Source organism: Mesoplodon mirus (assembly GCF_964341445.2).
Source record: "Mesoplodon mirus genome assembly, chromosome: 1".
NCBI lineage: Eukaryota > Metazoa > Chordata > Mammalia > Artiodactyla > Ziphiidae > Mesoplodon > Mesoplodon mirus.
Window position 1 is genome coordinate 7,675,219 of NC_138976.1, and position 22,026 is coordinate 7,697,244.

Below are 22,026 nucleotides of genomic sequence, written 5' to 3' on the forward strand. Positions count from 1 at the left end.
CCTCTCCCTGAGCACCACAGAGAACACAGGCCACAGAGGACACGCTGTTCCCCATCATCCAGAAATGGGTTTTATTCTCAGCCAAGAGACAGCAAGACTGGTAGTGGTCAGAGAACTACACAGCTGCCAGTACAGCACCCCCGTGTTCAAGGGAGGGTAGGGACGGGAGGGCGGCAGAGGGGGGCTGGCTGTCCACAGGCTGGGTACGACGGGGGGGCTCATCAGAGGTGGCACGCTTTGGAGGGGGATGTCAGGGTGACAGCGTTCCCTTGTAGTTGGGCCACAAGACTCCTCAAGGACAGCATGGTGATTGATTCCCGACACTAGAGGTGAGGCTTGGCCATATATGTGTGTGTGTATATATATATGAGTATTTATAGATATTTATAGAACTGGGCAGGAGCAAGACCACAGAGGGGCACAAGTTTCACCAACGTCACGCCTGGATGTGTCAGCTCACCACTACAACAGACTAAGTCACAGATGAAGGGGAAGCTCTGGGGCTGGGTAGCCACTGTCAAGTCACAGAACAGCCGTCCAGGCAGGCTTGGAAAGGGAGGTCTCCGAGGAATAGGAGGGATCTGGTTAGAGGTCGAAGGGGGGCCTGGGGCTCTCAGGTCGGGATGGACTTGCCTGACCCGATCGGCTGGCAGTTGGAGAGAAAGCAAAGAGAGAACGGGAGAGAGAAAAGGGGGAGAGAGCTGGTAAGGCAAGGGCAGCCTAGCCCGGCAGTCGGGGGAGAGGAGGGCGGGGCAGAAGACCCAGGGGTGGGCAAGCGTTCTGGAATAGAGAAGAGAGACGAGAAAGGGAAGGTGGAAGGGCAGGAGATGGGCAGGGGCCAGAGCCTCACGGGGGTCTGGGGTAAAGGCTGGGGCAGCGCCCACCCCTCCACACACGCTGGTCTCTCACACACCACCAGGCAGTGCACCCACAGCTCCAGACACGTGCTCGGCCCCCTCTGGCTTCCCTCTTCTCGGGCCCCATCTTTCAACCCACTGGCGCAGGGCCATCCCTAGCCTCAGGGAGTATGGGGCCGTGAGCCCCACGAGACAGCCACCAGGCCTGATGGAGAAAGACAGGAGAAAGAACACTGTTTGAACCAGGAGGGCAAAGCTAACAGAATGGCTGGAGGGAGCACTAGAGGCCCCTCTGGGTGGGCAGAAAGCCCAGGAGTCCTCTAAAGGGACCCTGGGGAGGCAGGGAGGGCAGGCGGCTGGATACCAGTGGCCACAGGCTTATAAGTCTAAGAGGGGAGCCTCAGCTGGTCGGGGGACCGCAGGTCGCGTAGGTGAGGCTGGGCCCTTCCTGCTGGGGAAAAGCAGAAGAGCGAGAGTCAGCGCAGGTGCAGGGTGGCAGGCAGGCTCGCTGGGCGAGTTTGGGGGCCCAGCTGGGGCGGAACTCAGAGAAGCTGGCTTGCCCAGGTCCGCAGACACCGTCATCCCCTTAGCGGAAAAGTGGAGGTCACCCCTAGGAGCAACAGGCCCAGGTGGATGAGCCTGCGGGCTGGCTACGGTGCTCCACCTGGGGCTGAGGACGCCGCCTTCAGTCCTGCACCAGCAGGAGTGACAGTACTGTGGAAGCAGGGGAAGGGGCGGTGTGACCTGCCTGGCCTGTGAGCTGTGCTCTGGGCTGATGGGTGGGGGGGACACTCAGGCTTTCCCAAATCATCAAGTAACCAGAGCCTTCACCCCCAGCTGCTGCTCGCTTGCTGGCTCGGTGAAGGAGGTAGGACTTTGACTTCCTCTGCCCTATCGTGGATTCGGTTTCCAGAGCTCCCAGGCTGGGAGCTGGCTGCCCTGCCCCAGCAGCAGGGCTCAGATCGGGGAATGAGTGCGGCACCCCAGGGTGAGATGCCAAGGCCTCTGGATGCCTGAGTCCAGCCCTACACACACACCCCGCCAAGCTCCCTGCCCCTAACACCATGAACCATGAGCTCTGCGCTCTTTCTGACGCCTCCAGAGAGCACCCAGGTTTGCCTGCTTGGGTGCGGAGCCTGTCCCAAGACCTCCCCAGGCTCAGCCATGGAGGTCTTGGGCAGTCGCACTGAGTCCCGAGGCTCGCTGAGAAGGGAGGTGAGAGAGCCAGCTGGCAGCGGGGACAGAAAGAGGAAAGAATAAGTCTGGAGCTGCAGGAGGGAGAGGGAGGGGCCTGCCTCGGAGGTCCCAGGTTGGCCCTGCAGTGTGGAGCTGGTGCGGCAGGGGGCAGACACACCGGTTCATGCAGCAGGCGGAGAGGCCTGTACCTACCGTGGCTGACGCTCCTCAGGGGTCACTGATAGTGATTCTGAAAGACAGCACGAAATCAACGTGGCAGTTCACGCTCACGGACGGGTCAGGCCTGGGGGTGGGGGGACACGCACACGCACACGCCCGGGCGTGCACACACATGCGGTGAGGCCCCACGGCCCCGCATGCACACGCTGACACACATGCCCACAAACAGCACGCATACACCCCACCCCCCAATGCCCAGCAACCTCGCTGGCCGGCACGTGCAGCATGGATCTGGAGCATGCAGCCACTTGGCACACTGAAGCACACGCGGGGGCGGAGTCACAACACAGAAGCTCGCCCGCACACAGGAGGCATTTGCACCAGCTCCCTGCACACTCGTGCCTGGCGTGCTCAGAGGGCCACCTGCATTGCTCCAGAAGGGACAGGTCTTGCTTTCTTAGGGTCCAGCTGTCATGTCTCCACCCAAGAGCCTTCCATGGCTCCCTGCTGCTCACAGCACTGAGTCCCAACAAGTCAACCTCTTCTGTGGACTTTGAAGGTTCTCCTACCTGCCCCAGCTTACCCAGGGCAAACTTTTCTTTCTTTTTTTTGGCCGTGCTGTGCGGCATGCAGGATCTTAGCTCCCCGACTAGGGATCGAACCCGTGCCCTCGGCAGTGGAAGTGCAGAATCTTAACCACTGGAACCTCCAGGGAAGTCCCCAGGGCAACCTTTTCTTTTTTTTCTTTCTTTTTTTTTTTTTTGTGGTACGCGGGCCTCTCACTGTTGTGGCCTCTCCCGTTGCGGAGCACAGGCTCTGGACGCGCAGGCTCAGCGGCCATGGCTCACGGGCCCAGTCGCTCTGCGGCATGTGGGATCTTCCCGGACCGGGGCACGAACCCGTGTCTCCTGCATCGGCAGGCGGACTCTCAACCACTGCGCCACCAGGGAAGCCCCAACCTTTTCTTATTGTCCCTCATTCTACCTGCACTCTGCTCTGGCCAGCAGCTCTCAATGTATTCCACACTCAACCTTTGCCCACTTGCTGCTCCTTACCCAGACGCCCTCCTGACTTCTCACCACCTGAGCCTTTTCTCCATCAGCCCTGGGATCTCACCGAAGTCAAGCTGCCTTGAAGCTCCCCAGACTGCTCTCTCCTCTGAGGCTGTGACTTCCCATGTGTCAGCCAGACTAGAGTCAGAGCAGGTACCAGATCTTCCAGTTCTCATGTCACACCTCAGCACAGGCCTGGGCATGTCCAATACCCTTAAGAATCTGAACTCACATTGGAAGTTAGCAAATAGTTCGTATAGCCACTTTTGCAGTTAATGTGGCATCCCTATAGCCACTGTCTCCCCCTGATCCCCACACCAACCCTGGGAGAAAGGCAGAATGTTAAATATCATTTGGTGGAAGGGAAGCTGAGGCCCTGGAAGGGAAAGTGACTCGCCTAAAGGCCCACTCCAGTCCAGTGCCCCTGGCCAACACCATGCTGCCTGCTTTACCCCATCTGCCTTGGCCGTCAGGTCACCATAGAGCAAGCCCCATCTCTGCTTCACTGTAGGTTCATGGAGGTTAGACCCATGGCCCTACCCTCCAGCCATCTGGAAACATAAATGGATATTATTGGTCTGATGTGTTCTTCCTCAGAGAACATGGCCAGTGGAAACGGGGCAGACTGAGTTAAATATCAGAGTGAGCTTCCTTGAAAGAAGGTCATGGATCAAGAAGGCAAAGGCAAGGGATGAAGTAGAACCCTTTTCCCTGGAGATTTCTGCGAATGGGGCAGCCTCCACCCACTCCTGCCCGCAAACCCACCACGTTGGTCCAGGCCAGAGGCAAGGGGAAGGAAGAAAGCCATCAGGCTGTCCCATGGCTCCCAGGCCCCTTTCCCAGCTGCTCCACGTCCTACCGCATGCCTGGGTGCCATTCTTACACTCTCACATCCGTGTGCACGCCCACACACACATCACACACCTTGCTGGTCACACAGTCACAACCCTCGAGGACAGGTCCAAAGAGTCAGGACTGGGAAGTGTGGGCACCAGGGTAGCCCTGAGTGTAAGTGAATAAAATCTACCCATCCAGAGAGGGCTTGGGTTCAGATCCTCAGACCTGAGGTAGGCTCACTAGGAGCTGGGAGACAGAAGTAGAGGAGGGAATGGAGAACGGAGGAGAGCGGCCAGAAGGGGAAAGGAGAAGGGAGGCAACGCGGGGGAGAGAGAGAGACTGAAAAAGGAGGGAAGCGCCATGCAAGTGCTGGAAAGAAGAGGGCAGGTGGGATGAGCCCCACGGCCCCCTCCCCAGAAACGACCACCTGCGGAACTCAGCGCTCCCTGGGGGCAGGCTCCGCCAGCCCTCGGCCACACCCCCGGTGGCTCTGGCACCCACGGTCCGAGTGACCTGGACAGAGAGGGCCGGCTCTGGCGACCTGGGCCGATGCTCCGGAATCCGGCCCCACCTCCCTCCCGGCCACGCCCGCCCGGCGGTCTCTTCCGCCGCTTTCAGCCCCTACTCACCTGGGGACCCCGGGCGGGGCGCGGTTGGGGCGCGAGGGCACCTGGGGGGGAGGACCGAAGGGGTCAGGGGAAGCCCCCGGCCTGGAGGGCACGGGGGGCGCCCCCCCTAGGGCGGACCCAGCAGGCGGAGGCCCAGGAGCAGGGCCCCGCGACCCGGGCCGGGCTGGGGGCACCGCGGGGGCTCGGCGCTGCGGTGTGGGGCTGGACGTGGGTGACCTGCGGGCGACAGGGAGCGAAGGACAAGGAGGGGAGAGAGATGAGCGGCTCCGCCCCACCGTGAGGCCCCGCCCCCAGCTGGGTGCCGGCCACGCCCATGCGCGCAAGCTCCGCCCCTCCACGCCTTAGGCCGGAGTTTAAGCCCGTCCCCAGAGGCTCCAATGTTTCAGCTCCACCCCTCCCGGCAGCCAGCTCTCCACGGCAAGCCCCGCCCCGCGATAAGCCCCGCCCCGCGATAAGCCCCGCCCCTCGCTCCAGGTGGGAGCCATCCCGGTGACGCCTGCGCGCCACTGCCCGGTCCCGGCCCTCCTCCAGCAGGCCCCGGGCTGGGGGGCTTTGGGGCCGTGCGAGCCGGCCCTGGTACCTGCGTCCAGCCGGTACGCTCTGCACCTGCAGCCAGGAGTCGTCCACGGGCGGGGGCATGGGCGTGCTGACAGTGGTCGTGTTGATGTCGCCGATGATGCTGAGCGCCTCTTTCAGTGCGTGGTACATGCGCAGCATCTCGTCGCGCCGCTGCGCCTGCTCGGCCGACTCCTCCATCAGTGTGTTCTGGTCCCCGCACGAGTACAGGTTGGCCAGCAGCTCCGAGAAGATGAATTCCTTGGTCTGCGGGCGGGCAAAGAGAGGAGAGGGCTGGGACCTGACGCCTGTACCAATTTGCCCTCCCCGCCGGGCCCTACTAGCTCGGGGATGGGGCTCTGTCACTGCCTAAACTCAGAGATCTCCCTTGCTTCCCCGCCTCCCCGCTTGCCCTTTTTCTCAGATGGTCCAGAGAAGAAAAGTGAACTGTTCAAGGTCATAGATCTAGGAGAACCCTCAGGGCCTATTATGCACCAGGACACCTGGTTACTCAGCTTATTTCAGCCTCAGTTTCCTCATCTGTAAAATGGGGTAGTTACACCCTTTCCAAAGACTTGTATGCTCCACTGGACCAAAATAAGGAAGACGACAGTTTAAAATTTTCTAAGCCCTTGAGTAGCAGGTGTGAATGTGTGCCTGGACCGGGTGAAATGTGAGTCTCTGTGTGTAGGGCATGGGTTAATGTTCGCCTTAAAAATTCCCAGGTGTTGGGGCTTCCCTGGTGGCACAGTGGTTGGGGGTCCACCTGCCAATGCAGGGGACGCGGGTTCGTGCCCCGGTCCGGGAGGGTCCCACGTGCCGCGGAGCGGCTGGGCCCGTGAGCCTTGGCCAATGGGCCTGCGCGTCTGGAGCCTGTGCTCCGCGACGGGAGGGCCGCGGCGGTGAGGGGCCCGCGTACCGCAAAACAAAACAAAACAAACAAACAAAAAAATTCCCAGATGTTACCTGGCCCAGGCTCTGGAACATTTGTGGAGAGATGCTGAGGTTTTTTTATGCTGTAGGCCTGTGTCTCATTTATTCGATATCTAAATTTATGTTGAGCACCTACTACATGCCAGGCACTGTGTTGTTACGCGCTTTATATTCATTTAATCCTCAACTCTTATCATTATCCATATTTTACATATAAGAAAACAGAGGCTCAGAGAGGGTAGTTCGTTTGCTCAAAGTCACACAGGGAATTTGAGGCAAAGCCAGGATTCCAACACAGTTCTAATTCCCCTCAGGCCATGCTTTTTCACTAAGTCATGGTGGAAGTGGTTCCGTGGGGTGGTGTATATCTCAAAACATGGTGTGGGAGATCTCAAAACATGGTCTGAGAGTTCTCAAAAGATGCAGATTCCTAGCCCCTCCTGGAAATCATTTAAGCATGCTTGGAACAACTTGGTTGTGTGAATCTACAAAATAATATATGAAGCTCACATTATATTTCTATTGGATAGCTCTGGCGTGGACCCATGCCTCCCTCCCCAGACTTGGTCCCACGTGACTAGCCCGTGCCTACCCCAGGCCAACCTGGCCACCTGCCTCCCTGGTCCCACGAGAGCACCCGCCCCCCACGCGGTGGTGCACCCACATTGTTGATCATGAGGTGCATGATGGTCTTAGGCATGAGGTCGCGGACGGTCTTGTTGACGATGGCCATGTATGAGTCCACCAAGTTCCGGATGGTCTCCACCTGCCGCTCCAGCTGTGGGTCCATGGAGTGCATGAAGTTGTCTGAGCCATTCTCCTCCGTCTCACTGGCCTGCCATTGAGGACAGGGCATCAGGATGGCTAGGCCCTCAAAGCCAGGTTCCAGGCATCCCCAGGGTCCCAGCCCCTTCAAGGATGCCTGGAACGCTGAGGTACAGAGAGAAGCAACTGGCCTGTACACAAAGACACCAGCTCCCCCATAGCTCTGGGTCTCTGGGCTCTGCCCACCCCAGTGCCTCTCAGGACCCCAGACCCTCATTCAGGCTCTGACTCTAGTACCTAGAATTTGCCTTACTTTCCCAGTCCATAAATTAGGAAAGGACATCTCCAAGGACCCTTCTTGATTCTAAAGGCCTGGCCAGATCTGTCGCCAGGCTAGAGATGCCTGGCAGAAGGTGAGAGAGGGACACACTCACTTTCTCTTTGTCCTGGGAGGCCCACAGCAAAGCCATAGAGGTCACCACACCAGCATTGCCATCATCGCCACCGCCACCAGCGAGCACAGCCGTAGCAGACACACAGAGAGAGGAAAAGAAGAGGGAATGAGTAAACCCAGGGCACTGCACCCCAACTGTAAGGCAACTCTAGACACTGTCACAGTGAAAGAGGGTAGAAAAGTGAAGGCAGTCACAAGAAAGCATAATCATGTGAAAGGGATGCCGGAATGCCATCTGTGTCAGAGAAAGAGTCATGTAAAACCGCACTGGAGAAGGATGGGAGGAAGGGTTAACTCTGCTCCCACCCCAGAGCAGGTAGGGGAGAGGATCCCTGCTATTTCTGAGCCCAATAAGAGCCCGAAAATATGGAATGGCTTGGCATCACTGTGGATGGCTTCCCCCGGAGCCCCTTATTTTAAGCAGCTTGCCCCTCCCCTACCTCCCCTGCCACTCACCCCAACACGCTCGGGGTACACGCCAGCCCTCAGGAAGGAGGCCTTCCAGCTATCCACCTCCTCCTGTGTCTCGCAGGCCAGTTCCAGCTGCCGATAATCCTTGTAGACGTTCCTGCAAGATGGGGCAGGTGGTGAGGGGAGATGGGGGGCAAAGCCCATTCACCTTGGTGGTTAGTGGCGTGCGTGGACTGGGGTCATCGTGCCTGTCGGCCAATCCTGGCTTTCTTACTTGCCAGCTGTGGCAAGTCCCTTCTTCTCTCCCAGCCTTAGTTTTCTCGTCTGGAACGTGGGTTAATAATAACAATTCCTGCCTTTTAGGGTCATTGAGAGGATTTAGTGAAATGAGCAGTAAAATACTCTATTAGAAAGGGACTGAGCTCTCATAAAGGGGGCACCCATGACAGTGCAGCCCCTGGCTAGATCTCAACCCCCATTGGCCCCCTCCCAGGCTTTCCCCTCTTGGCAGTTGTATTGAACCCTCATCTCTGAGTAGGAGAAAGTCCACTAGAGTCAGCCCTGGGTTGGGAGGGGAGAGGCTTGGTACTGCCAGTATCTTATGCAGGGCAGGTACTAACCAAGTGATTGCAGAAGGACAGGAGGGGAGGAAGGAGGGAGGGAGGGAGAGAGGGAGACGGGGAGGGAGGGAGGAAAGGCAGGAAGGAGAAAGGAGGGGGTGGCGGGAGGGAGGCCAGGAACGAGATCTTGACATGAGTCTAGCACAGATTAGAAACTCAACAAATATTTGTCAAGTAAATGACTTGCTGGGGAGCCGGGGGCAGATCTCTCTCTTCTGGATCTGTGGGCCCGTCTTTACTCCCCGGGGCCCCGTGGGAGCAGGCAGGCACCTCTGCTCCGTGTTGAAGAGGGCAAAGATGTGCTTGCTGGACATGAAGCCCTTCTCCACGTCCCGCAGCTTCAGGTTGTCCACCGACAGCATGTATTTCTTCTCTTTCTCCTGGGGGAGAGGGAGGAGTGATGGGTGAGGCTGGTGCTGTCTCTGCTACACCGCACTCCCTGAGGATGTTCCATGTTGCGGGGCGGGGGGACCTGGGGCTGTAGACCACCAGCCCCCTTGCACTGCACGGGTGCTGTCTGATGAAAGCCTGGCCACGGAGCCCTGGGTCTGCTGGGCACCTCAGCTCCCCACGGCGTTCAAGCCCTTCCCACTGCCTCCGCATCCATGCCAGAGCTCCAGAGCCTGGGGTGGCGAGGCTGAGCTTGGCTCCCACATCCCGCCCCAAGCAAGCCCTGGACGCGAGCCAGGCCAGCCCCAGCCAGGGACCCCGCACTCGGCCTCTCTTGCCGCCAGCCTGGCCGATGGGGCCTGCTCTGGATAAGCCTCTGACTTCATTTCCTGACTGGAGAGACAGGGAAGGGGGGCGGCCACCAGGCCTGGCAGCTTCAAAGGGCTGGCTCAGCCCACTCCCCACAGCTGCCCATGTGTTAGCAATCAGGCACACAGCACAAGCTTGGAGATGGTGAGTCTGCGTGTGCAACGTGTGTGGTTGTATGTCTGTGCAAACATGTGCACGTCTGAGCACGTGTCCCCTCACCACTGTGCGTGTGCCCATGTGTCCCTGTGTGTGCACAAGGGTGCCTGAGGAGGTGCCAGCCCGGCCGTGTGTGCGTGTGAGCGTGTTTGTACGTGTGCACAGTTTTGGAGGTGTGGCAACTGTAAATGTCCACGTGTCTGCGTGAATGTACCTGCGGGACATGCGCTGTGGGGGCACATGCTTATGTGCATATAGTTTTCGTAATGGGCTGAATCTGTGTGGTTCATCTGTATCGTCTGGGAGGAGTTACGCTTATCTGTGGACAGCATGTGGGTGCCAGGCCTGTGTGCACATGTGTGTACGTCTGGTGGGGGCTGACACGTGACCGTAGGCTTCTCTGTCCTACAGACAGAGGGGAGGAGCTCAGGGATCTTCGGAGGAGGTACCCCAGGATGGGGCTCTGGGAGGAGGGGAGGGGTTTCTGCTGCCTGTACCCCACTAGCCAACCCAACACCACAGGGCCCACGCCCGGGGGCCCAGTGGGGGGTGACCGTGTGGGTTTGGAGGGCTCGGGGCTTGGGCATGAGCCTCGCCTCGGACCTCGGGTCGGGGGCTGGGTTTCGGAGGACCCTGCTCCCCGTCCTGGCGTCATCCTGCCCACCTCTCTCTGCCCCCCACACCCCCCTGGCCCATCCAGCCACATAAAGCCCTCTTTATGCCAGGCGGGTGGCCGGGAGCCCCAGAGGGCGGCTGGGGGAGGAGAGGAGGAAGTTGCACACGCGGCCAGGGAACATCTGGAAGCATTCGAGGGAGGCCCCGCCGCCACCCGCCCTGCGCTCTGCTCTGGGGTTGGACACTAGGTAGGAGCAGCCCCCTCCTTCCCGCAGGCCGGCCCGTCCCCAGGCCCCTCCTCCCCAGCCAGAGCTCCCGCTCACCCCTGCCACGTCAAAGGAGGCAGAAGGGGAGTCAGAGCAGAGAGGGGACCCCGGGCTGGCTGGGCTGGGCTGGGGACCTTGCATCTCCAGGACATGGGGCCGAAGCTCTCACCCGACGGACAGACACTGCAGCCTGGATGGATCAGAGGACACCTCCACTCCGTCTACCCAGTGTTTAGACTATCTGTTCAGGACTCCCAAATTGTACAGTAGTCTGCACATTGGTTAGGCTGGGCTGGGTTAGACCCTCGGCACCGCCGCTGGAGAGCTGGAGCGACCCCTGCGCGCCATCCCAGAACCGGAGCCCGGAGCCGGGGCAGGGGGCTTGGGGGGCACAGGGTGGGCTGGGAGGAGGCAACAGGGATGGGGGCGCCACCATGCTGTGGGACGGGGTGGGGCTGCTGATGGGTGGCGGAGGAAGAGTGAGAAGATGGGGGGTCAGTGAGGGCTGGGGATGTGGGCGGCCGCCTGCTGCCCAGAGGATCACCCAAGTCCCAAAGACCAGACGGCTGGTGGCTGGGTGGAGAAGGGGGACAGACCACCATCCGCCCAGCCCGGACCACCTCCCTGTCCCCAGCTGCTTTAGGGCAAAAAGATCCACTCACAACCCAACACACACACGCAACCTTACCTCGGCACGAACACACCTACAACTCGGAAACATACATTCCCACACTCGAATTTTAAATCACACATCCGTGTCCCAAGCACACACGAGTGCATGCACACACATGCGCACACAGACGCACACACCCGCTCACAATGGAACACCAGCCCTCTCCCATCCTTACATCCCCAATACATACAATACATATCCTCAAACGTGCCACACGCACGCCCTCCCTCCTCAAGCCCACTCGCCACACATACACACAGACGCTTACACACCAGGCACGGGCACACACGGCTCAGGCACACATGGTCTGCCCCCAACCACACATGCAAACCCTCAAACACCGAACATGCCCCGATGCTTACACCCCAGACATCCTCCTGTCAAACACCCACACCCCACGTCCACAAGCCTCACATACACCCTCACCTGCCAGCACTCACTGGCCAGCCCTCCCCCACCCACACGTACACTCAACGCCGGGGTCACACTCGACTCAACTCAAATGTACACACGAAGTTCCACAGAGACCAGCCCCCCGACACACACACACACACACACACACACACACACACACACATACAAGGACAGGGGCCCCGCTCAGATATACTCCCTCCTCCCCCCAGTGTAGCCCGTCGCTGGCCCCCAGCCCCAGGTCACACTGTCCCCTGGCCCTGTGCAAGGAACCTCAACACAGGAGCCCAAGGAGTGGTGGGGCACGGGCACGTCTAGGGAGGCTGCCCAGGCGGTAGAGCAGGAAGCGGTCCCCACACCCGTGCCCCGCACAGCCTCACGCTCCACCCTTCGAGGGGCCCCACGCTCTGGGAGAGGCCAGGGTTGGGGTAATGAGGTCCAGATGGCTTGGCGCCCCCGCCGGTGACGACAGAGGGCCCCGCCCAAAGTGAGGAGGGGGGCCCTGCCTGGGGAGACTTGGAGGGGGCAGGGATCAAGGAGGGGGGCTTGGGGAGCGAAATCAGAGGCTCTGCTCCCCCACGCAGAGCACCTTCACCTTCAACAGACCCCTCAGGAAGAAGGGGGTCCCTCCCCCCACTCCTTGGCCAGCTGGAGTTCATTACCACAAGCCCCCTCCCCCCCAGCCCTCCCTGCTCTCTCTGGTCACCTCTGGAATCCAGATGTGGAAGCCAAAGAGACTCTTCTTAAAGGAGACCAGCAGCAGGGAAGGGGGGGGTGGCTGGGCTTCCCTGTGCCCAGTGGGCAGGGAGGGGCTTGGGGTGGTGCCTCTGTGGGGCCCCATCGCTCCTCGCCCCTCTAGCTGGAGGCACCCTGGGCATCCCCCTCGGACTGCTGGGGGCTGGGGGGCTGGGGTGCAGGGGTTAACAGCGTGTCTGGCAGCTGGACTCGTGTGTGTCATGGGCCTGTGGAGGCCACGGAGTAGGAGGCACGCCCTGGAGCAAGAAAACAGGAAGGCTGCGGGGCTGGTGGGGTCAGAGAGGGATGCCCGGCCCCCCCCTGCCCACCCCAGGGCGCTCAGCCCCGGGCTCCCCAGTCCTGCCAAGCCCTCTTCTCCATCCAGCCTGGATAAGCCCCCAGGATTGCGTGCCTCTGGTCCTGACCTCCCACCTCCACCCAGAGGTCTTTGATGGGAGTTTTAAATCCCCCTTGTGGGTGGTTCAGGCCACTCCAAGCCTGTGGTAGGGTCTCAGCCTGCCTCTGGCCACCAGCCAAACCCCTTGATGACCAGTGGCCCTTTAGTTACCTCGTCATCCTTGTACCAGGACAGATTCTCGGCGGTCAGCACAAACCAATACTCCTTGGAGCCTCCCTTCATGATACCGATGTTGTTGATGGTCAGCCAGCCCTTCCGGATGACCTGGAGGGTGGGAGAGGGGGAAGGAAGTCAGTGGACAGAGGCCAGGATTCCCCATGTAGGTAGGCAAAGAGAAACCCTCAAAAGCTCACCCCTCCCCCAGCTCTTCAAGGCCTGGCTGGTCAGAGAGGGTGGGGGCCAGCCCTGGTTTGAACCACAAGTGAACAGAGGGGAAGACAGAGGAAGGCAGAGGTCAGCTCAGGATAAACAGCCTACTGACAGAGCCATCTGAGTAGGGGACTGGTGGCCTTGGTAGGGGACGAGCTGCCCACTGCTAAAAAGTGTGCAAGCAGACTTTAGGTGGCTGATTGGGCAAGATAACTCTGAGTATCTTTTCAGGTTAACAGTTTATTCAAAGACTTTTTCTGACCTCAGGGACTTTGCACGTGCTTCTGTTGACTCTGCCTGGAAAGCACTTCCTCCTGTTTGCCTGGCAAATCCTACTCATCCTCTGGGCATGAGCTCAGAAGTCACATTCTCAGGCAGGCTCTCCCCGGCCCCCCATATAAGTCAGGACCCCTATTATAATCTTTCATCACTCCCTTAAGCTTTCTTCTATGACAATGACTGGAATTTTGAATTTGTGTGCGTGTGTATATGTGTGTGATTATCTGTTGATGTCAGTCTGTCTTGCTAAATTGTGAACTCTCTCCCTCACTGGTGTATCCCAGCACTTGGCAGAGTGCTAGGCAAACAGTAAGTGATCAATAAATATTTGTGGCATGAATACATGAAGGCTGTGATAGTAGGGTTCTAAGAGTCTTTGCCTCCAAGCCCCAGGACAGGGGTGGGGTAGTAGAGCACAGACGCAGCGGGGAGGGCTGAGCACAAATTGCCCAGACTCCTCTTCCCTGGAGAAGCCCAGAGGAACAGGCAAAGGTCTTTTTTCACAGCAGGAAGCAGCTGTCCCTGGGACTGTCCTGAGCCACTGACACAGATTAGGCCCTGTGGATTCTGCTCCAAGGGCAGAGACACTGACCAGACCCTGGTGGTGGGACAGACTGAGGGGACAAGGGAGCTGCTTCTGCTCTCTCCCCCAGCCCTGTCCTCCCTGGCTTCTCCCCTGAGCATCCGGAGAAGACTGAGCAGCCTGGGGCTGGCAGGAAAGCCCTCTGGGGTCAAGCCTGCTTCTAAGGCCCTCGAAGCAACCCCCCCACCCCCCGCCCCCCACCCCCACTCCCAGCCCTCCTTAAACCTCTCTGGCTTCCTCGAGAACCTTGCAGAGAACCCAAGTCACACAGCGGATCACAGCTAGTAGCTGCCTTAGTCATTAACAGGGATGTGGTAGCCAGTGTCTCATGACCACCCTCCCACCCTGTCCCGGTCTGGAGAGGATCCCTTCAGCATCCTGTCACTGTCTTTGGAATTGAGCCTGAATGCCACACCCTGGCCCTCCATCTCCCCAGTCTGACCAGCAGACCTCTCCACCCTGCTCCTGCCCTGACTCGCAGCCTTTGTCCTCCCTCGGCCACCCCCAGCTCTGCCCTCCTCCCTGCTCACCCAAAACCCCCTTCAGGAGCCCCAGCACCAGGGACCTCCTGTTCCCCCCACTCCCACCCTGCCTGGGGCCTGACTACAAGCCCAGGCTTCCAAGGGGCAGGGCCAGAGTCTGACTCCTGTCCAGGGGCCAGCACAGTACAGGCACCAGTGAGTGTTTGCTGAACCGAATTGCCCTGGGATATTGCATTCATTAGCTCCTTCATTCTATTTAGCACCTACTGTATGCCAGGCACTGCACTGGGGGCTGAGGATTTACTGGTGAACAAGACAGACCCAGCCCTTCCCCTTATAGGGTTCAAGAGGGAAATGATATGATGCCAGTAATCACACAAACACCTAGATTATCACAAAGAAACTACAGTCTCTGGAAGAGCTCAAACCCTATGGCTGGTGGTACAACCGGGGCTGAGAAGTGATGTTTCAGCAGAGATCTGAAGGACAGAATAGGTAAGGAGGCACTGGTCTCTTGACATTTCATTCACCTCTTACTCAACTCTCTGGTAGAGATGCCAGCTTAAAAACATTCTCTCTCATCCATCCGTCCATCTATCCATCCATCCATCCATCCATCCAACAGATATTTAAAGAGCTCCTACTCAGTGCCAGGCCCCTGCCAGGCATTTTCACCCACCCCAGCCCGCATGGTCTACCTCTGGCTGAAGGAGATGCTTAGTTCATGCGCAATGATGGACAGATTGGTGGGACTCTGTGTGGCTAGACCCTGCCTCTGGCCTGAGTGCATATGTGGACACCCATGTGCTGGGGTGTGCAAGCTGCTCAAGCCAAAGGGTGCCCTCTTGACCCCTGCACATCCCCACTACAAATGGGTCCCCTCCTCCCCCTCACTACACAAACCAAGAGCCCCAGTCCTGGTACTCACCAGAATCTCATCCTGCAAAGAGGTAACCATAGCAACCACGAGAAGCACCGGGAGAGAGGAGAGAGGGTTACTGATGCAGAGTGGGAGGCTTGTGGCTGGCATCTGACAGGCTCTCTGGCCCCTGTGGGACCCTTCCCCTCGGGGGAGGGGGATCTCAGAGCTTGGCGTCCATCCGGCACCCTCCATCCCTCCGGCTGGGGCACTGGAGTTCACTCACCTGGTTCCCTGAAGCCTTCTTCTTGTTCATCTGGTTGCTCCTCTGCTGAGCACTAATGAGGAGAGAAAGAAGAGTCCCAGAAACTTCTCTCAAGAGGCCTCGCTTCATTGCTACTGCTCAGTGGGCACCAGACCCAGAGGCTTAACCCAACAGGCCTGGGTCCTACACACACATACACACACAGTCACACGAGGTGTCACCTTCTCTGACCAGGGCGCACTCACTTGGCAAAGCCTATGAAGTCCTCATGGTTGGTATTCATGTAAGCCAGTTCAATATCGATGAGGAGCATGACCTTCAAGGATACACAGGTCAGCAGTAAAGTGGAAAAGATACCACAGAGTTTTAAAATGCATGAAAAGCTGGGAGAAGCATACTTGCAGCATGTATAGAGTCCATAATAAATCAGTGTATAATCCACAATAAATAAATGTATCCATAATAGTATCCATAATAAACAAAGAGTTCCTATAAATCAATAAGTGGAAGACAAGAAACACAAATCAAAATAGTCCAAGAACATGAATGCGTAACCCATAGAAGAAATGCATACAACCAATAAGGATATGCAAAAAATGCTCCCTTTCATTAATAAAGAAATGTAAGTTAAAATGAGACCCCTTTTTAACCTATCAACTTAATAATAAATATTGATAATGACCAGTGTGGGCACAACTGTGGGAAGACAGATTCTCTCACATACCATTGGTGGAACTGTAAATGAGTATCACCTTCTTGGAGGGCAGTTTGGCAATAGTTGACAACAATAAAATGCATATATTCACTTCTAGAACTATATCTCACAGATAAGCTCCTTGAGTGAGCAAAGATACATGTACCAGGGTGTTCAGTCTGGTGTGGTTTGTTGCAGAGAAAAACTGGGAACAAGCCAACGGCTATCAGAAGGTGAAATAGATTATGGTGTCCTCTAAACTGAAAGGCACTCTACAGCTGTTCAGAAGAATGAGGATAACTTCCAGATTCTGGCATGAGAAAATCCCCTTTGCAAATAATTAAGAGTGATGGGATTTGTAACCAAATTGTGATGGGGGTGACATTCCTGATGCTCACTGCCGGGTTCAGACCCAGGCCCTGCTGCTTCCTCACCGAGCTTCAAATTCCACAAATGGAGGGTTTCAGCCTCACAGGAGTGGTGAAGACACAGTGAGAGGAGGAAGGTCATGGGTCTGACCTGTAATAGGTGCTCAACTGATGTTAGCTACAATTATCTTCAGAGAAAAAAAGGCAAGACACACTGCAGGATTGTGATTCTTTAAGAGTAAGAGGAAATCTGGAATCTGTATGTGCCTAGGGAAAATGTCTGGAAGGAGACACACCACACTTTTAATAATGGTTCTTTTATGGGAGACTGGGGGCGGGGAAGAGTGAATGGAGGAACACTTACTCGTAATTTAATGATTTCTATACTGATTGAATATTTTATTGAGTATTTACCATTTTGTCATTAAAAAGAGACCAGTGAGGATTTAGAAACACAACATCGGCAACAAAAATGTGAGTGATTAGGGACAGCACCATTGTGGAGAAGGGGTGTATGAGGATGGAAGCTGGGAACTGGGAGCCAGAGGTGGGTATAGACAGCAGATGACAGGGAGATGGCCAAGGAAAAAGGACTCGCCTGTGAGCTTTGTGAGGGTCATGAGGGAGCCTGCTCACCTCTGCTCCTCCCAGCTCAGAGGAGCTTTCAGGGAATATGCTTCTTATTGAATGAATGAATGAATGAATGGCTGAGAGGAGCTTTCAGGGAATATGCTTCTTATTGAATGAATGAATGAATGAATGAACATTTGATAAATGACTACATAAAAGGAAGGGAGGGCAACTATGAGGGGTGTATGGTGACCCAGAGAAACAGCAAAGAGAGAGAGAGAGGCCCAAAGTGAGATGACCAGAGTATAGATAGTTGAGAAGCAGATGGTGGGATTGTAAAATGGAGCAGCTTCTCTAGAAAACTGTATGGCAGGTCCTCAAAAAATTAAACATAGAATTACCACATGATCCAGCAATTCAATTTCTGGAAATATACCCTAAAGATGTAAAAGCAAGCTCTCCAAGAGATATGTGTGCACCTGTGTTCATAGCAGCAATATTCACAATAGCCAAAAAGTGGGAAAAAATGGATAAACAAAATGTGGTCTATTCATACAATGGAATATTATTCAGCCTTAAAAAGGAAAGATATTCTGACACGTGCTACAACGTGGATGAAGCTTGCGAACATTATGCTAAGTGAAGTTAGCCAGAAACAGAAGGACACATGTATGCTTCCACTTATATGAGGTACCTAGAGTCATCAACTTCATAGAAACAGAAAGGAGAATGGTGGTTGCCAGGGGCTGGGAGGAAGGGGGAATGGGAGTCATTTTTTTGTTGTTGTTTTTGGCCTCACTGTGGGGCATGTGGGATCTTCGTTCCCCAACCAGGGATTGAACCCACACCCCCTGCATTGGGAGCGTGGAGTCTTAACCACTGGACCGCCGGGGAAGTCCCTAGGAGTCACTGTGTAAGGGGGACAGGGTTTCATTTTAGGAAGATGAAAAGTTCTGAAGATGATTGGTGGTGATGGTTGCACAGCAATCTGAATGTACTCAGTACCACTGAACTGCACAATTTAAAGTGGTTAAAATAGTAAAATTTATGTTATGTATATATTTTCTCACAGCAAAAAAGAGAGCAAGAGAGAAGCAGAAAGTTAATACAAGGAGAGAAAGTATAAGAGAGACTGAGACAGAAGAGACAAAGTGGGAAGAAGGAGGTGAGCCCAAGGGCAGGAGTGAAAGGTGAGGGGAGAGGGGGCGGCGCGTGGGCTCACCTGCTCCTTGGTGCGACCCTCGCGCTCCCGGATGTGGGTGGTCACGATGCGCTCCATCTCCTCCCGCAGCCGGGGGTACTGCTGGAGCTGGGGAGCGGGGGGAGGGGAGAGAGCCACGTACACTGGGGGCACGGGTAGGGGGCACCCAAACCCCACCAGAATCCAGGGGCGTGGGGTGGGAGGGACACACAGAATGCCCCACACCTGGGGGCCCAGGAAGCTGATGGCACCAAGCCACAGCCACCCCTTTCCCCCAATTGTGGGTTCCAAATGGCAAGTCAAGGGTCTTCCCGGTCCCGGGCCCTCTTCACTAGCCTACCTGGGCAACTTCATGGGTGCCGGCAGTTCCCATGAGCACAAATGCCTTGGGAATCAGCCTGCTCCTGGGCCGCCATCTTGGTGGCAGCCATCTTGGAAACAGACCTATTCGATTGAGGCCTTTGTTTGGGGCGCTGTTAGCGCCCCAAACTTTCACTGATCCTCAGGGCTACCCCTTGCCTCCTCAAAGGCTTGGAGGCACAGTCAGGTGGGGAATCAGGCAGGTAACAGCCTGCAGGTTACGATCCAGGGAGAATCCGGGGAGGGCAGGGCCTGAGGTGCCAGGTGGCCTCCTGAGTCAGGCTGGGGACAGGCAATGCTCCTTGTCAGAGCTGGGGGAGGGGAGCAGGGGAAAACCAGCAGTCACACAAAGGACATGCAGGAGGCACAGGCATGCGAGGGCATTGGGGGGTGGGGTGGGCATGCGGAGTGCGAGTGCCAGCAGCATGAGCAGTACCCTGCGGGGGCCCTCTTGGTAGAATCCACCCGGCTTTGCCTCCCTTTGCATGCCCTGTCCTGGCACCACTACCCCGACACATCTGCCTGGCTCAGAGCTGGCCGGCCAGCCTGTCTCTACCCCACTCCTTTGCGGGTAGAAGCTCAGCAGCACCCTTCTACCCAGCCACCCCCCGCAGTTTTTATCAACTGAGGCCAAAGGGGAAGTTGCTCCAAACCCTTCCCCCCTGTCTGTGGGCTCTGCCTTCAGCTCAGCCAGGCTCTGGACAAAACCTGGGTTGACACCTCCTTCAGGACTCTGTTGAATATCGTGTCTTCCAGAAAGCCTACTGTGACCACCTCCATGTGCCCCATCCCTCTCCACCCCACTTCCCTCCCCAAACTGGGCTGTAATTGCCCTGAAGGTAGGGCCCAGGGCTGGGCACACTGTCAGTGCCCAAAGAGGGCCCGTTGAAAGAATGAGGGGATGAATGAAGGATGGAAGTCTTTGCCCTCCTTGCCAGGGTGAGCAGACATGGGCTCCTCTGCCCTCTGGCTCATGAACCGGCAGCTCCCTGGAGAGGGGGACTCGCTGAGCTGCTGATGGTGGGAGTCTACCTAAGGGGACCTCCTCCTCTGCTATGGAGGGGCCCAGGCTGGGCAAAGCTAGACCCACACCTTGTCCCTTTTTCCCATCCTGGGTCAGGCCCCACAGGTGGATCCCCCTATGTGGGAAGAGAGCTGGAGGTTAGCGTGCCTGGGTCACAGGTAGTGATTCTGAGGGCAAGATGGAGGCCAAGGGGATGGGGCGGGGGTGGGGTGGGGGGCATCAGGAGAGGCAGGAGGGTGGGGGAGAGAGCAGCGCCCTGGATGCCAGCCCAGGAGAGGCAGACTTGAGAGATGCCACATCCTCCCCACTCCCCCCCGACTGTTCCGTGGCTCTGCCAAGGGTGTGGCTCATGTGGCCAAGCTCAGGGGACCTGGGAGGGAGGCAGCCTGAGAGCCGGGGCTTAGAAACAGCACTGGCTGGAGGGGCCCAGTGGACCCCGCTGCCCCGAGAGGCTCAGGGATGGGCCATCACTCCTTACAATCCCCGAGTTGGGGCAGATTTGGGACCGAGTCACGGCCACCAGAAAAGCCTCCTCTGAGATGGTCCCAAGTGCTCCCTCCCTGGGTGGCGTTGCGGGAGGGGCAAGGAGGGAGGAGGAGGGAGCAATTTGCCAAAGAGCATGACCAGTTCTCCCACTAACGGCCCGGATATTACATTTGTCAAGTTTTCCATGTGTCACAAATGACAGGGCAGCCTCAGCCCCCTTGAGAAGTTCTGCTCCCTTTGAGCATCTTTTTCCATTCTGGCTGCCTCTGAGCATTTCCAGAACTTTCAGCCAGTTTTTAAAATGGAACTTTTCTCTCTCAGGTCTTGGCTAAGTGGGGCAGTCAGCCTGGAGCCCACTGTTTAGTGGTCAGGAATGCAGGCCCTGGAGCCACCATGGCTCTCGGTTCAAAGCCAGCCCCCTACCCTGCTGGAAAAGTGCTTGGACCCCTCTGAGCCTCAGTTTCTCCATGTGTGAAATGAGGTAATAATGGCACCTTCCCTCTTAGGGTTGTTGAGAGGACTGAGCAGCACACCCTATGCTGGACATTAAACTCCAGATTTCATCCAGAGATGAAACTCTAATCCCAGCAGGCCTAGGAATGATCAGCAGGAGTGGCTTGCTAAATTTAGAAGATTTGGGGAGGGAAAAAAAAAGAGGAAGATGGGTGAGTTTTGCTATGTAGACAAAAAACCACTATGCATTAAATCAATTAAAAGGCCATTTTTTAGACATAAGTTATAAGCTTTCCTTTCTAAAGTTTTTGTTGATCAATTTTTCTCCTTACAAAAATTTACCGACTCACTGTAAGAAATCTGAATATGACTAAAGTTTGTGAAGTAGCAATGAAAAAATTCCTGTGTTCTTTGCCTTCTTAAAATAATCGTTAGTAACTATACCTTTGGAATTTTATCACTTATGTAGATTATTATATTATATTATATATTTTATATATTTATCATTTACATATATTACTTTCCCCCCCATATTCTATACGTTTGTCTCTGAAACCTGCTTTTCCCCCCACAGTACACTGTGGAAGGAAACGTGAATGGAAATAAATATCCCTTGCCCTTTTAACAACTATAGTCTTTCATTGTCTGTGTGATACCATAGTCAATCCCCTCTTGATGGACATCTGGGTTGTTTCCAAAATATTACCATTTACCCTAATTAGTGCTTTTTTGGAAGGCAATTCAGCAAAGTGTTCCACAGTTTTTAAATGTTTATATATAGTAATCAGTCTTCTAGGAATCTATCCTAAGGAAATAATCCTAGAGAAAGAAAAATAAAATTCTTTATACACAAAGATGTTCATTGCCAGGGTATTTATAATATTGAAAAACTAGAGACTGTTTCAGTGTTCACCAATAGGAAAATGGTTAAGTAAACCGTGATAAATCTATTCAATAGAATATTATGCAATCATTAAAAATGTTCACATAGGGACTTCCCTGGTGGTGCAGTGGTTAAGAATCCACCTGCCAATGCAGGGGACACGGGTTCGAGCCCTGGTCCCGGAAGATCCCACATGCCGCGGAGCAACTAAGCCCATGCGCCACAACTACTGAGCCTGTGCTCTAGAGCCGGTGAGCCACAGCTACTGAGCCCACGCACTGCAACTACTGAAGGGTGTGTGCCTAGAGCCCGTGATCCGCAACAAGAGAAGCCACTGCAATGAGAAGCCCGCGCACCGCAACGAAGAGTAGCCTCTGCTCGCCGCAACTAGAGAAAGCCTGCGCGCAGCAACGAAGACCCAACGCAGCCAAAAATTAAATAAATAAATAAATAAATAAATTTATTTAAAAAAATGTTCACATAGACTATGTAATAACACCCACCAAAATGTATGTTATTAAGAGAAAAAGCAGGATACTAATATATTCACAGTGTAAATACCTAACAAAGTAAATAAACCTATGTATAGAAAAAACAGTTTGGAGGAATAAATTGGCGAAAACTCTTTGGAGAGCAAATCTTGCAGAA

At 55.8% G+C, this 22,026-nt stretch overlaps 1 protein-coding gene across 4 annotated transcripts in view; it reads right to left on the reverse strand.

Moving 5' to 3' along the window:
• Positions 1-57: 57 nt before the first annotated feature.
• The window catches only part of DNM1 (dynamin 1), a 45,985-nt gene continuing 24,016 nt past the window's right edge, over positions 58-22,026 (reverse strand). The window contains exons 11-22 of one of the 4 annotated variants that reach the window (XM_082614799.1): positions 18,194-18,280; positions 15,585-15,655; positions 15,361-15,412; positions 15,144-15,155; positions 12,653-12,766; positions 8,740-8,849; positions 7,895-8,006; positions 7,419-7,430; positions 6,884-7,054; positions 5,312-5,553; positions 4,732-4,947; positions 58-646 (exon numbers count right to left, since the gene is read on the reverse strand). In XM_082614799.1, coding sequence (XP_082470925.1) covers positions 586-646; positions 4,732-4,947; positions 5,312-5,553; positions 6,884-7,054; positions 7,419-7,430; positions 7,895-8,006; positions 8,740-8,849; positions 12,653-12,766; positions 15,144-15,155; positions 15,361-15,412; positions 15,585-15,655; positions 18,194-18,280 — 1,260 coding nt within the window. In that variant the 3' untranslated portion in view covers positions 58-585. Of the gene's footprint in view, positions 2,284-4,731; positions 4,948-5,311; positions 5,554-6,883; positions 7,055-7,418; positions 7,431-7,894; positions 8,007-8,739; positions 8,850-12,652; positions 12,767-15,143; positions 15,156-15,360; positions 15,413-15,584; positions 15,656-18,193; positions 18,281-22,026 lie in introns of all 4 variants that reach the window. The other 3 variants (XM_082614797.1, XM_082614798.1, XM_082614796.1) reach the window with 3 other exon arrangements.